At 40.7% G+C, this 15,644-nt stretch overlaps 1 protein-coding gene across 11 annotated transcripts in view; it reads right to left on the minus strand.

The window, feature by feature from the left end:
• NRXN3 (neurexin 3) overlaps positions 1-15,644 on the minus strand; it is a 1,787,606-nt gene that overhangs the window by 947,334 nt on the left and 824,628 nt on the right. For all 11 annotated transcript variants that reach the window (XM_086319413.1, XM_086319414.1, XM_086319426.1 and 8 more), the window contains 3 exons: positions 12,500-12,619; positions 1,240-1,621; positions 133-323 (listed from right to left, as the gene is read on the minus strand). In XM_086319413.1, the coding sequence (XP_086175539.1) occupies positions 133-323; positions 1,240-1,621; positions 12,500-12,619 (693 nt within the window). The remainder of the gene's footprint in view (positions 1-132; positions 324-1,239; positions 1,622-12,499; positions 12,620-15,644) is intronic.

The following is a 15,644-nucleotide window of genomic DNA, read 5'->3' on the forward strand; positions in this document are numbered from 1 at the left end:
AATTCAGTGTAGTTAAAACAGGATATATATAATGTATCAAAACTGCACGGTGCTCCTAAATTGCAGTTTACTGCCGGGAACAGCCTTTCCACTGAAAGCTCTAAGGAGGATAAACGTCTTTACAAGCTTTACCTTTCAAATCCAGATTCTTGGCGCCATTGATAACTTGAGTGACCACCTTCGTGTCCACTTTCAGGCTGTGGGTGTTACTGTTGTCCCGGGTGATGACGACGTTGTGCCACTGGTTATCATTCAGGGGGCGGTCACTATTGCCTTTGATCACATTGGGGCCATTTCCGAGGTCAAACACATAGTGTATGTACCTGGGGGAGATCACAAGCACCCAATGACTTGAGATTGCCTGGAGTAGTTTAATGCAGTTTAATGGTAACGTGTACCTAACTGACACGGGGGGCTTCAAACGCCCCAAGAGAGACTGGCATCATGCAAGGAAAACTAAAGCTTGATTTAAGAATAAAGAATGTGTGCCAAGTCACTTCAGCAGTGCCTGACTCTCTGCGACTCTAAGGACTGTAGCCCGCCAGGCTCCTCTGTCCATGGGCTTCTCCAGGCAAGAATACTGGAGTGGGTTGCCATGCCCTTCTCCAGGGGATCTTAAAGAATAGTCAGATCATATTCCATCAGACTGCATTTTAGTTCTAACTCATTAAATCTATTTAACACTACCAAGTAAAAACCCCGAGTCGCAAAGCACAGCGGCTGGTACACTGCGAAACACTAGGGGGCGACATTGAAATTCACAGTCATTTATGGATCTGTGTTTTGGGTTTTGGTCTCTTTTTTTGCTCTTGTTTTAACTACATCCTAACACTCAGTAGTAAAATATCCTGGACCAAGAACAGCTTTATAAAATTTGCATATATGGGATAACGGTAGTACTGAAAATATCTATATTTCACTTCTTCCCATGAATTTGGTGGCACAGATTTTACTGCCCCACAGACTATATCCCTGTTTTGCAAAAATAATTCCTTTTTTTCCCATAGGTTTAAAGGACTACATTTCATAATAAAAAGCTTGAGAGTACTGAGTTAGCAGAGGATCTTTCAATAAACTCATGAATTTCTCTCCCTTCCTGCCTTAATCATTACACAGACATTTTTAATCAATGGGGGTGACAGCATGTATCAGGAATAGAAAGTAGAATGGACGGTCTTTTCATATCCATAGTTTCTGCAGGGCTGGTGTTAAGATACCTAGGCGCTGTCATCCACTTACCCCTTGACTAGTTCAACGGCAATGAAGTCGTTGCCATCACCGCTGTTGAAGAGGATGAAGCCGTCAGCGGAGGTGGTCTTGAACTGAAAGAAGAGGTGCATGGAGGTGTAGGCCTGGAGGGTGGCCAGGCTCAGGTAGCTGCTCTTGGTCTTGAAGGTGACAGGGTCGGCGATGATGTTCCTCAGTCCAAAGCGAGCCTTCAGTTCACAGTAGTCGATGTCTCCGTTTTTGCACAAGTCAATGTAGAGCAGCCCATTGAACATAAGGCTCTGCAAGTGGCCAATGAAACTGGAGGGGACCACGGAGATGTAACGTTTCTCAGTCATGATACCAGTTTCGATGTTGTGGAATTCCAAGCGGGTGTGGTCTCCCACCATCGTACCTGTGAAAAAATCACAAGATGAGATGCAAACGGGAAAAGTGACCCTGTTTTGTCAATAGCATCCTTACGATACTGTGTAGATCTAATTCATCTCTACACAAACATTCAGTTCCAGAAAACAAAATACTCAGTATAGCAGATATCTGACTTGGCTGCAGTGGGCGAGCTGATTACTGGGCCAGTCCAAGTTTTATGCCCTGCACTCCATGCCCTCCTGCAGCTGCACAGAAAGTACCATCTATAGAGGAAGATATGAGATCATGGACAACTCAAGTTAAAGGATGAATCTACTCATTTGCTCCATTCAGGAAAACAATGGAGCACAAAAACATACTGTAAGAAGAAAAGGTTTTATTTACCCTAACCCTTGTAAAGATAAAATAAGCAAGCCTTAGTCATTCATTACCAAATATTTCTTGGTATCCTAATTCATCACCCAGTGCTTGGGGAAAAGTTTCTATTGTAGAACATATTAATTTTATCTGACTAGCAACTGTCGCTTTTTCTGATAATTACATATAATTTTCCTTTGGGAAGCTACCTTCCCCACTCCACCCTTAAACCACTGGGGCTGGATGAAGGTGACCCCATCACAGCTCCTGAAATAATCAAATTACCCAGTCTGAACCACTCAAGGTATTCTATCCCCCTAGACATAGAGTGTGGTCAATGGACTAACAAATTGGTCTTCTAAAGCATGCATCTCAATCACACAGTTCACTGAGCCCACCCTTAGAGTTTATTATTCAAAACTCTGGAGTACAGCCCGAGAATCTGCATTCCTAACAAGTTTCAAGGTGCTGATTCTGTGATCAGTCTAGGGACTACACTTAGAACACTGAATTAGCAGCAACCCAACTCACCCCCATGTTTTTGCTGGAACACTTAGGAAAGAGAGATTCTTGGCAAACAAGGCTTGCTGAAGGGGAAAGAAGAAAAGCCAGGGCTGCTGGAGGCCGCGATAACTGGGGGGAGAGGGCCTCCCTGGTGAGAGAGCCGACCCAGACGATATCACGAAATGGAGAGAGATGGTTTCTGCAGGGTGATGTCTTTTTAGGACCTGGATCTAGTCAACCAAACCTGGGCTTTTAAAAGCTATATGGCCATAGATTGCCCTTTATGCTTAAAACATTTGAGTTGGGTGTCTTACATGTGCAACTAAAGACTCTCCAGCTGATACAAATAATCTCTTAGCCCTCTCATTACCTGGTTTACCCAGAAAGAGTGAGTGGCTGGGGCAAGGGCAGTAAGGAGGGCTTGAAATAAATACAAAGAGACAGCACATTTTAGTAACAAAATCAAGGAAAACAGCATTAATGTGGTCAAACTAGAAGGTGGCTCTCTCAACATTTATTTGGGTAAATCATATCAAAATTTAACAAACTGAAAGCCAGATTTATAGTATTCCATCTTAAAAATGTGGGACTAACAGCAGTATAGATTGTTACCTTAGTGGGTTTTTCTTTTTTCTTTTTTTTGCTGGGACCATCTACCTGCCTTATGTTACACTTAGGAAAAGTATTACGTTTGGTTTATTTTGTAACTTCAAGTATTATTGCCTTAATGTCTCTTAACCCTGTTACACACTGCTTGTAGACATGTTAATATAGTAATACATTTTATGATAAATTGAGTTTAAGGACTACTCTTTTTTGCTAATGTTTTATCATGTATGCATTATTTTGTATATGTACAGGGCAAGTAGGTATATAATTTGATAAAGTTGCAGTTATAAAATATTATTAACAGAAGATGTAAGAAATTTCTGCATGGTCTAAATCTTTGTGTACCTTATTTGTAAATTATTTGCCCTGAAGTTTTAGAAAATAGTTTCTGATTTTTAAAATTGCTGGATTCATACAGCCAGCTTTACCAGTTATCAGAGATCAAAGATTGTAAAAATAATACATTTTGTAAATTGTAAGCAAAAAGTAATTTTTATATTATATACTGTCTAATTGTCCATCCTAATTGTCTTTGTTTTCATCTAGTCATGGAGATTCAGTAAGTGCCTTGGAACAATATTGAATTCTCTTAGCTTGTGTGTGTTACTTTAATATTTGAACTCAACTGGGATTAGAAGACTATCAAACTATATGTATGTTTCAGGATATTTGACATGCCATTAAAAAAAAAACAAAAATAAAATAAAATTTAACAAACCAAGTTGTAATACCTCAGAGGCAGAAGGAAGGGAAAGGGAATTCCCTCTTCCTTCTTTCTCCTGTTATGACCTTCCACTTTGAAGAAATTTCACTAGCAAGACATACTAGTATCTCTTTATTCCCTCTTTTATAGCTTTCCAGAAAAAAAGAGTGACAAAATCTGAAATATAAGGACCATCTGCAAAGAGAAACCATATGTCCATAGCTCAGCCCCTGGCATGTGCTTTATGGGAACACGCTGCCTTGGGAAACATCAGTTTATGTCACTCATTCATCTGCTGCATGGCTGTTAGAGGAGCAGACGTGCTTCAGGGGAGATTCCCACTCCAGTCCTGAATCAGCGTGCTAGAGGGCAATTCTAATTCTGAAATCCAGTACATGTAAACCACATATCTCAACATCAGTGCTCTCACTAATAAAAATCAAAGTTCATTTCTGCCAGACTAGCATTTGTTTTTCTCAATTGGTGTAGAACTCAGGTGGCAAAGATAAAAGCAGGGGAGGGGATCATATTTTCTTGGGTCCTTAAACTTCAATATCTGGGACCTTCAACCAGATCACACCTTTGGATGCTCAATATTAATTTCATCTCTTTGGGAGCATCCTCAGACCTAGTTGAAAGAATTGTTCATAAGCGCAAAAATCAAATTTACATTTTATGAGCTCCTGTGTGGTGTTTTGACAACTAGTGACAAATTGTTCTCCTTATATAAGCAAAAATAAAATGATGATGTTGGTTAACTTAACTATAAAATTGTGATAGGACAAAAATCAAAATGCAACATAAGCCTGCTAACAATTGAATAACTAGAAGAAGGAATTACTGGATAAAATGCTTTAGTACTGAAAACTGGACTGGTCATGAAAATGCAACTAGCATAATCTAAATTCACATGATATAAAACTATGAAGTGATGAAATAAATACCCAATGTCAGTGTGGCCACAGCTGTTCACACCAGGGCTAGAGGCGGGGAGCTGGGGCTGGATGGTGATGCGGAAGGGAAACCATAGCCAATCTCGATGAGGGCCCGGGAAATGAACAGTGATGATGCTAGTCCTCATGCTCATTCTTAGAGTAAAACTTTAGAACAAGAAACATCAGTGATGAGAACTAAGAAGAGATAAAGGGATGATCCCTAGTGAAGACTGGAGTTCTGAAAGGAATCTGAAGAGACGATGACAAGGTCAACTCGGAGTTTTTAGAGAAGTATGGATAAATCGCAGCTCATGGGGTTACAAAGAGTCGGACACGACTGAGTGACTGAACTGAACTGATGGATAAATCAGCCTATAGAACTGAGGGGTTAGGAAATTCTACTCTCCAAAACATGAATATCATAAAGCAGGAAAATCATACAGTGTTGCCTGAGAGAGACCGAAGGAAGGTTTGCATAAGTAAGAAAGTGTTTGTTGCTCAGTCGTGTCTGACTCTTTCAGACGCCATGGACTATAGCCCACCAGGCTCCTCTGTCCATGGAATTCTCCAAGCAGGAATGCTACAGTGAGCAGCCATTCCCTTAAACAGAGGGATCTTCCTGACCCAGGGATTGAACCCAAGTCTTCTACATTGCAGGCAGATTCTTTTCCATCTGAGCCACCAGAGAAACCCTGTAAGTAAGGAAAAGGAGGCTAACTTTGAGAGCTTAGGCCAGGGATACAAACAGATTTAAAGTTTAGGATAACTCAGAGAGCTTCAGCTAGAAGTTGGTGGGGTTAGGAGAGACAAGGGAGTGAAGAAGGTGACATGGGACCAAATTAGAAAATCTGCTGCTGTATTTAAAATGAATAACCAACAGCAACCTAGTATATAACACAGGGAGCTGCGCTCAATACTAGGTAACTAACTGGAAAAAGAATTTGAAGAAGAACAGATACATGTGGAGGTATAATTGAATCACTTTGTTATACACATGAAACGAACACATTTTTAATAAACTATATTCCAATAAAAAAAAAGTTTTTAAAAATTGAACTGGCTTTACCATGTGCTAAAAGAACTCACTTGGCCACAGATGGATATTCAAAAAAAAAAAAAAAAGAGTGTATGCTGCTGCACCTGGAAAAAGCATTGAGGATATAGCTTAAGTTTGAAACTTGGCCAAACTAAGCAAATAAATGCTTTATAAAAAATCTGTGTATCAGTTCAGTTCACTTACTCAGTAGCGTCTGACTCTTTGCAACCCCATGGACTGCAGCACGCCAGGCTTCCCTGTCCATCACCAACTCCCAGAACTTACCCAAACTCATGTCCATTGAGTCAGTGATGCCATCCAACCATCTCACCCTCTGTCGTCCCCTTCTCCTCCTGCCTTCACTCTTTCCCAGCATCAGGGTCTTTTCCAGTGAGTCAGTTCTTTGCATCAGGTGGCCAAAGTATTGGAGCTTCAGCATCAGTCCTTCCATCACCTAATCAATACTAATAGCTAGGAAACTTTTCACTCATCTCTTTTGAATGCTGCCTGCAAACTGAAACTCCCTCACTTAAGGTGAGAATACATGCATACTTCACACCAGCTGCTTTCAAATTTCAGAGGAAAGAGGAGTAACTTGGGAGAAAAAAAAAAATAGGGAAAAAGCAAGACTACTGAAGAATCCCTATATGCCAGGCACTCTGTAACCACCATCAAATGCCACAATCACACAAAAAAAGCTATAGATAGGCATTGCTATATTGCTTCAGAGGTGAGGACATTGTGCTTAGCGTTCTAGAGGGAGTTTATCACAGGTCATATAGGTGGTAAATGGTAGACCCCCCAAACTGAACACAGCTGTGTATCATGCTTCCCAAAGCCCATATCTTCTCTTGTACAGATACACTGTTTCTGGAGAAAACACTTGACTCATTCCTCACATCAATGTCCAAGAAAAGTTGTAGATGGAATTTAACTGGTAAAATTTCCACACAGAAGTTGCTGCGATGAATTCACACTCCTTTCCAGGGGCCGAAAATTGTAACGTCATCCATCTAACTCACAAGACTCTTGAGAGTCTCTTGGACTGCAATGAGATCCAACCAGTCCATCCTAAAGGAAATCAATCCTGAATACTCATTGGAAGGACTGATGCTGAGGCTGAAACTCCCAATACTTTGGCCACCTGATGCGAAGAACTGACTCATTGGAAAAGAGTGGGGAAAACAGAGGCAGGAGAAGGGGACGACAGTAGATGAGATGGCTGGATGGCATCACCAACTCAAGGACATGAGTTTGGGTAAGCTCTGGGAATTGGCGATGGACAGGAGGCCTGGCATGCTGTGGTCTATAGGGTTGCAAGGAGTCGGACAGGACTGAGCAGCTGAACTGAACTGAGCTCAATGTATTCCTTACCTTTCCCAGGATAGGCATGCTTCCCTGGCTCCTGTTCACGTACTCACTGCCATAGTTCACCATTGGCCAGCGAGCAGTTTACAGACCAGCCCTCAGAGTACAGGAGTTTGTTGAGAGCATAAACCTACTGAAAATTTTAGCCAAGTTCAAGCTGTAACTTTCCATAAGTGGATGAACATGTAAGCTCTGAGGCTTGACTGCCTGGGTTACATAACTTTCCTGTGGCTCAGTTTCCCTGTGAAATCAGCATGAAGTTATCAGGAAGAAATGTATCAGTACGTATAAAGGACAGAACACAGTCCGTTAGCTATGAACTAATTACGCATCTTTCCTTTTTCCCTTTTCTCTGACGTCTACTAAGAATTTCCTGGAGACCTCACTTATTGCTTTCTCTCTTTTACCAGAACACAAGCTCTTTGTAAGTAGGGGCCACTCCTTGCCTCTTCCGTGTGCCCCACACTGGCAGAGGGGCTGGAACACAGCAAGCACGCCTCACGTCTGGGGAAGGAGGGTGCATGTGAGATATCTGCTTTAGAGTCAGCCTTAAGAGTTGGCCAACACTGACAGCAAAGAAATAATGGGAGAGGCTTGACCACCTACGCCCACAGATGGGGAGAGAGAAGTTAAGAAAACAAAGGCTTATAAAGCTTAGTAAAGAATGCACATTTTGCCCACAATCCTCCAGCTCTACCACTCTCACATCCTTTTCTCCATGTTATATCAACATTTTTCAAGAGTATATGCTGTGAAATGCTTTCAGTTCAGTTCAGTTGCTCAGTCATGTCTGACTCTTTGTGACCCCATGGACTGCAGCACGCCAATCTTCCCTGTCCATCACCAACTCCCAAACTCATGTCCATTGAGTTGGTGATGCCAACCAACCATCTCATCCTCTGCTGTCCCCTTCTTCTCCTGCCTTCAATCTTTCCCAGCATCAGCGTCTTTTCAAATGAGTCAGTTCTTCACGTCAAGTGGCCAAAGTATTGGAGTTTCAGCTTCAGCGTCAGTCCTTCCAATGAACACCCAGGACTGATCTCCTTTAGAATGGACTGGTTGGATCTCCTTGCAGTCCAAGGGACTCTCAAGAGTCTTCTCCAACACCACAGTTCTAAAGCATCAATTCTTCGGTGCTCAGCTTTCTTTATAGTCCAACTCTCACATCCATACATGACCAGTGGAAAAACCATAGCCTTGACTAGACAGACCTTTGTTGGCAAAGTAACGTCTCTGCTTTTTAATATGCTGTCTAGGTTGGTCATAACTTTCCTTCCAAGGAGTAAGCGTCTTTTAATTTCATGGCTGCAGTCACCATCTGCAGTGATTTTGGAGCCCACCCCAAAAAAAGTCTGTCACTGTTTCCACTGTTTCCCCATCTATTTGCCATGAAGTGATGGGACCAGATGCCATGATCTTAGTTTTCTGAATGTTGAATTTGAAGCCAACTTTTTCACTCTCCTCTTTCGCTTTCATCAAGAGGCTCTTTAGTTCTTCTTTGCTTTCTTGCACTCATCTCACAAGCTAGTAAAGCAAAATGCTTTAGAAATTTTAAAAAGTTCTGGTACCGAATAAGTTGGGCAAACACTGCGTATGCAATTTTTGATGATAAGCAAAGGATATTAGCATATTAAAGGCTCCTAACAGGTCTTTCAATAAAGAATTCTACTGCATTTTGTTTAACCTATTGTATCCAAATTGATCTCAACATTTCTTTTATTAACATGAAAAATTTTTCTTGGAAAATGATGCTCTACAGCTTGGTATGGTATGTGCTATATACAGGGTGAGGGAAGGAAAGGAAAAAGCTAACGTGGACCAGAGGAGTAAAATTAAAAAAGAAAAGAAAAGGTGAAATTCTATACCAGAAAGAAGCTCCAGGTGGAGTGGGCAGTTCCTGAAGCATTGGGTCCCCATGCTGAGGAGCATAACTCATGTGATGTATTCTGTAATTATTTTCTAAATATTTTTAAAAATATTTATTTTTATTTGGCCTCACTAGATCTTAGTTTGGGCATGTGGGATCTAGTTCCCTGACCAGGGATTGAACCCAGGCCCTCGGCATCAGGAGCACAGAGTCTTAGCTGCTGGACCACCAGGGAAGTCCCTAATTTATTCTTAATAATAGAAATCCGGCCCAGCCAATCAATCAATCAATCCTGATTAACTGTCAACTGAACTTAGTATTTTTCCAGGAACACATTATATTACAATAAATTAAAACCACCAGGCTAAGAACTATTTCTTTCCTAGCTTCTGACTTCTTATGAGTCTGACCTATTCTTTGCATCCATTTCTACAAACTAGCTGAAAGTCTGACATCCTGGGGGACCTTAAACAGCATGAAAGGCATTTCTAAATAAATCAGTAAGACACTACTTAATAACCTGAAGACCGTGTGGTATTTTAGTTTCATTGCCTGATTTTATGACTTCTGTGAGCTAAAATTAAAATTCCCAAACCCCTTATCACTGTAAGGAGCAACCCAAGGCTGCAGCTCATAAGCAAAATAGCCTTTTCTTCTCCAAAATTTCTTTATCCACATGGCTCCTTTTTTTTCCCATCAGGAGCAAAGTAGGGGGTATGTTGGGGTTCATTAATTTCTAATATCAAATTACTGAATGACTTGGGCATCCATGGTTTAATCCTGCAGTTTAATTATTAGTGGTTAAGAGAGAGCACAATTTATAATTACCTTTATTCTAAAATTTCTATAAAAGAATAATGACTGAGGGAGACAATATACATTACTATATTCTCAGTCCTGCAGTTCTTAGATTTCAGGGTATATAATTTCCCCATGGAAATACATGGAACGCACTGTCTGCAGAGAGGGGTGAGGTCGCCATCTAGTGGCTATTGAACAAATAGCCACAGTGGCTATTTGAATAAAAACACGCTGCAAAGAGCACTGTTGGCTTTACTGGGCTGAACCCAGAGAAGTCAGCGAGGGACTAGGGGTGTATCACAGCTCTCTTTGAGGGCTGCTTTCTGCACTCCCTCATGGGGAGTTGTTGAATAATTAATTCAGGTTGGCTATGGGTTCTAAAGCTTACGAGCATTTTACATCTCTTTGATATATTCATTACATAAAGCTCAGTTACCCTTCAGGCATATAGAACAGTAACTTCACCCCCAATACTCAGTTACGTCTCTGTACAATTGGAGGGTAACGGCTTATTGCTGCGTTCTGTTTCTCTTCCCAGAGGGAAGGAAGGAGATGGGTACCACTGTCTACCTTCTGAAATGTATTCCTCACCTCACCCCAATCCATTCCACTATACTGCACCTATGGTGTAAGACAAATCATTTTATTAGGATGAACTGTGACGTCTAACAAGCAGTTTGATTGGGTCAAATCACACAGACATGAATTTAGAGTTTAATCTTACACGTGCCTCTAAATTCATGCTCACCTTACGTAAAATGACAAGAAGAACACTCGACTTGCGAGGCAATGGTGTACTTTAGAAGATTAAAGGAGCTGATGTGTGTAAAACAGCTAAGCCAGCGTCTAATGCCAGCTGGGTACTAGATATATGTGGATCTTCTGCCTGTACCCAGGCTCTCATTCCTGACTCTCACACACACGGCTCACCACAAGGCCCAACTCCATAAGCATAGACTCTCAGGCTTATAATTATAAAACTAAATTACAGAACCAAACATGGCAGAAACTTAATACTGCAGACAGCCTTAGCAATAGTAGAATTTCAAGTTAAAATGAGGAAATAAGGAAAGGGAGGTTTAGCATTATTTCTATCCCAAAGGTATAAGGCATTTTAGTGACAGTGACTATTAAACCAAAGGATCCTGACTCGAATTTGACTGTCATATTCATAAAAGACATTGCAAATATGGCTTAGGCCCCTGACTTCAACTCGCAGGCCCAGATATGATAAGTGACTTTCACAAAATCCTGCAGAGAATCAGCATTAGGGCCCAGGTCTCCTGACACCAACAGCGCTCCACATAACACCCCATTCTGCCTGACATTTTCCTTTCCCACATGGACAAGAAGGTATGCACTGCTCTGGAATACTGGAGAGTATAAATTTTAAAATGCCTCATGTAAGATGCGAGGAGATCCAACCAGTCCATTCTAAAGGAGATCAGTCCTGAGTGTTCTTTGGAAGGACTTCCGATGCTAAAGCTGAAACTCCGATACTTTGGCCATCTCATGTGAAGAGTTGACTCATTGGAAAAGATCCTGATGCTGGGAGGGATTGGGGGCAGGAGGAGAAAGGGATGACAGAGGATGAGATGGCTGGATGGTATCACCGACTCCATGGACATGAGTTTGGGTGAACTCCAGGAGCTGGTGATGGACAGGGAGGCCTGGCGTGCTGTGATTCATGGGGTCGCAAAGAGTTGGACTGAGCGACTGAACTGAACTGAACTGAAGATGCATTAAAGACGCCTTCTCTCTTCTGTCCTAGATCTTACTCAATGATCCATCAAATTCTGCCCAAAGATCTACCACTCCAGATTTCTCCAGCTCAAATTGATACTTTTCTCTCCAGATTGAAAATTATAATCTTGCTCACCCAAATTATCATCTCATTATATATTCCCTGACTTATTTTCAAATTCCCAAGTCTTATCTAATACACAAAATTGATTCACTGTTGAAGGAAACAGGTAATCTTGTGTGCTTCCTTTATAACTTCCACAATCCTTAGCATATTCCTGACATATACCAGGCTATCAAGAAATGCTTCCTGCTCGAGTGAGGCTCTGAATATTCGTTTATGTATGTAAAGATTCATTCACTTATTCCTTGCCCTCCTAGAATGTAAATTCCACCAGACCCAGGACTTGCCTAATTGCCCACCACATTCCCAGCACCATCTAAAGCAGGACTTGGGACACAGTAGGCAGTCAATTAATAATGACTAAATAAATCATTAAATAAATGAATAATTATTCAGCACCTTCTAAGTGTCACGTACTGCTTTTGATACTTACTTGTACCTATAAAGTTTTGAATTTCTTGTTTACCCATCTCCCTCTACTAGAGAGTGACTCATTCAGAAGGGAAGGGACTAGCACTTGGGATGACTGAAGTGGGTTTTGAGTAACTGAACAATAGAAGGATCTCGAGAACTCTGTGTCCTTTCTCCAGACACACGCTCCATGCCTAAGGAGAGAGCCCCATCAATATGTAACCACAGTAGTGGAGACATTCGGCAATACAGATCAGTGAAAAGGGATTCTGAAAATATAGAGGCAGATGTTCTTAGTCTTACCTGAGCTTGTCAATAGAGAACAAGACATGTGACTTCTGTTTAGCAAAATACAAGATTTTCAAAACAAAAAACCCTTTGCTCACTGAATGACCGAGAGGAGTCCGAGAGAAGAGAGAGACAAAGTTCCGCAGAGCTTACTCACCCTCGGCTACATCGTCGTCCACGGTTAACTTAAGGCTTTTTCCTCTCCGCACCACCCGGACGGTGTGCCATTCATTGTCGTTGAGCTTCTGCCCCGCGTACAGGGTCTCTGGGCCTTTGCCTAAGGGCAGTGGTAAGTGCCAAAGTTAGGATCAGTCTTAAAAGTAGTGTTCATGGCATCAGAGTTGTCAGAGCCACACTGGTGCATATGACCCAGCAATGCTCAGGCAGTCAACCCCCTCCAGAGCCCATGTGAGTCTCAGGGACACTCTGCAGAAGTCCCCAATGCAAAATTTCAACTGAATCATAATGGACAGTAACAAATAAGTATCCTCTTTTATCTGTAGGTACAAGACATTTTAAATGGCAATGCAATATTTACAGGAAATAGTAGTCAGCTGTCATTCTGTTTCCCAAAGTCTTAGACTTCAGGTGAATTTCTTGAAGACACAGGAAATTCATTATACATTCTTTTAGAACCATTTGATCACTCAGGCATAATACACCAGTCTGGCTTTCAGAGTTGGATGAGAAAAGAGCTCTACAATCTATGTTTTTAATTTGACATTTCCATTAACCCATGGTCTTACCAGAATTCAGTGACCATATGAATCGCAATGGTAATCATTACAATAATAATAATGTCAAGGTCTAAACTCCATTATAAATAATGCTCCTGAAGGGAATACAATGGACCTCAGACTTATTCACTGTTCATCATCTTCCAAAAAGATACAAAGACCTAAAAAATGAAATAATGCAAATTCCAAAACTGAACTTGTTTAGGTGAAAAGAATATTCAGTAAAATGTGCCACTAAATAAAGGAACAAACCAAACTATCCCAGAGGATTCATAATCAAGACGCTCAAGATGACGTTCAAGTGAATCCTTGGAAGAATCAGGTATTGTGATAAATTATGGTATTTAGGGGCAGGAGTTGGCAAGACAAATATTGAGGCATCAAAACAGATGAAGGGGAGAAGAATATCATGTTTCATTCACTACAGAATTGAGATGTAAGTTGAAAAGGCAAAGAAGATTGCATAGAACCAGAACTCTTTAGAAAAAGTTTGCTCTCTCTACATACATAGCTGATCCCTTGCAGAAAGATGCTGCTTCAATCTTCCTACATTAGTCTTAGTATATGGAAAGTCTTATTTCTGGAAATAACTGGTAAAAAAATAAGAGATGAAACATCTAACTGGGCAACACACGGATTGGCATCTATGGATAGTAGGCATTTGGAATATTTCAGAAGACCACACACTCCGCTCCAGCATATAGGAGCACAGGGCCAGGCACACAGTAGGAGCTTTAATGAGTGCTTGTTGAATAACTGATGTCTACCTAGATCATTATTTCTTCGGAAACAATCAAAATAAGGTCAGTATACTCTTATCTAAGTAATTACGAAACTTATTATATAACTTTCATTAGCTAGTCTTCCCACTCCTCTACCTCCAAGACTGAAGATACTCTGTTGTTTAGGGGAGAAAAGAAAACAGAGTATCACTTGAGTAGAGCTCTTTTAGGATAGGTAATTTTAAATTAGACCCTTTAATGTTGAGTAATTAGCATTTCCATTAAGTTCTGGTTATTAAGAGTTATGATAGTAGTTGCAGTTTGTTGAAATTTCTTTCTTGAAAAGCAAACAGGCTCTCAAAGTGCAAAGGTTTCTTTTAATCACAAGGTCTTCAGCCGGTAATTTGTGTTTTTTTCAGAAGGTACCTATACTACAAGGGCAATCCATATTTATAAAAATTCTGAGAATTCAGTGAAGAAACTTAGAATGGACCACATACACCCAGAATTCAGTGATGCTGCCATGAGACCTGTGAATCTTGAGGGAAAAAAAATAATTCTATAACAAACAATTTAATACTCAATCTTAGCCTCCATTAAGTATGCCTGTCTTTGATATTATCTAAAATCTATACACTGTAACAGGCTTTTTCCTACATTTTAGCTGGTTAGGTAGCACTGTTCGTGATCTCATCAAGTACAGGTCTAGGAGTGATACGTGTCTGCCCCATGCCCTGCAGTTTAATTATACTTGATATCTCCAACCCCCCTAATCCTCACTGCTCTAAGAGTGGGGGAAAAAAATTGACGCTCATCTCCTTAAAATGGCAGAGAAACAAGTACTGTTTGATATTTATTTTTCAAGCAATAAATAGAGAAATCTCAGTAGGCTTCTGGAAAATGCTTGGCCTCCCAAAGTGGAGAGTCAACAGCGTTTATCTTTAATCAAGCCAAAAAGGTCAATTTGTCCTACTAGAAGGAAAGTGAGGTTTAAACTCAGCTGGAAATGTTCACAAATAGAGGGGAAGAGCACGCCTAACTGGTAGCCTAAGCATAAAAATGGATTGATAAGTAATGCAAGAAGCAGACACCAGCTGAAAATCGAAACAGACCAAGGGACAGGTTTCAGTAATAAGAGGAGTTAGTCTGGGACAACTTCTTTGGCAGATTCAAGCGCAAAGTGTCAGTAAAACAACAAATGGAAAGAGCTCTTTACTGTTAAGTAAACGATGGTCCAGATAAGGAAGAAATCATTGTTTAAGCTGAGCTTTAAAACGTAACTTGTGAGAATGTAAAAAAAAAAAAAAATATATATATATATATATAAATCAAAGCTATTGATTTTCCAGCACTGTCCTTTTCTTTTTAGTAATTTGGAGAAGTATGATCTGCAGTTGGGTACATGTTACATGCATCTCCTTTTTTTCTTATAGTTTACGTAATAAATATTGATCACAAAGCAATCTTTTGAGGCCCTTTAGACTGCTGAGATCATCAATGTTTTATCTAAATACAGGAAACTAACAAGTTGTCTGACACCCCTTAGCTGAATTTTCCAGGTAATGACACCCATGACTGGAGTAAAGATGCAAAACGAAGATGGAGATGGTGGGGCTGTAGCAGTCAGCGAAGTGGAGCACTGAATCCGTTTGTTATTGCAGAACAGAGAGCTTTCCATGAATCCTTTGAGTAATGCCATACCAATGCCCGTTCAGTACAAACTCACTGCAAACTCAGGTAGCATCCTCTCTTGTAGTTAAGGCTGGTCTCACAGAAGATTCTCTGATGAGCAGGGGACAGAGAATGAAAATTGTGGATGAAGGACACAAACTAGACTGTTTTC

This window comes from Bos grunniens, chromosome 10 (assembly GCF_055505025.1).
Source record: "Bos grunniens cultivar Pamir isolate PY7600 chromosome 10, Bosgru_T2T1.0, whole genome shotgun sequence".
NCBI classification, from domain to species: Eukaryota; Metazoa; Chordata; class Mammalia; order Artiodactyla; family Bovidae; genus Bos; species Bos grunniens.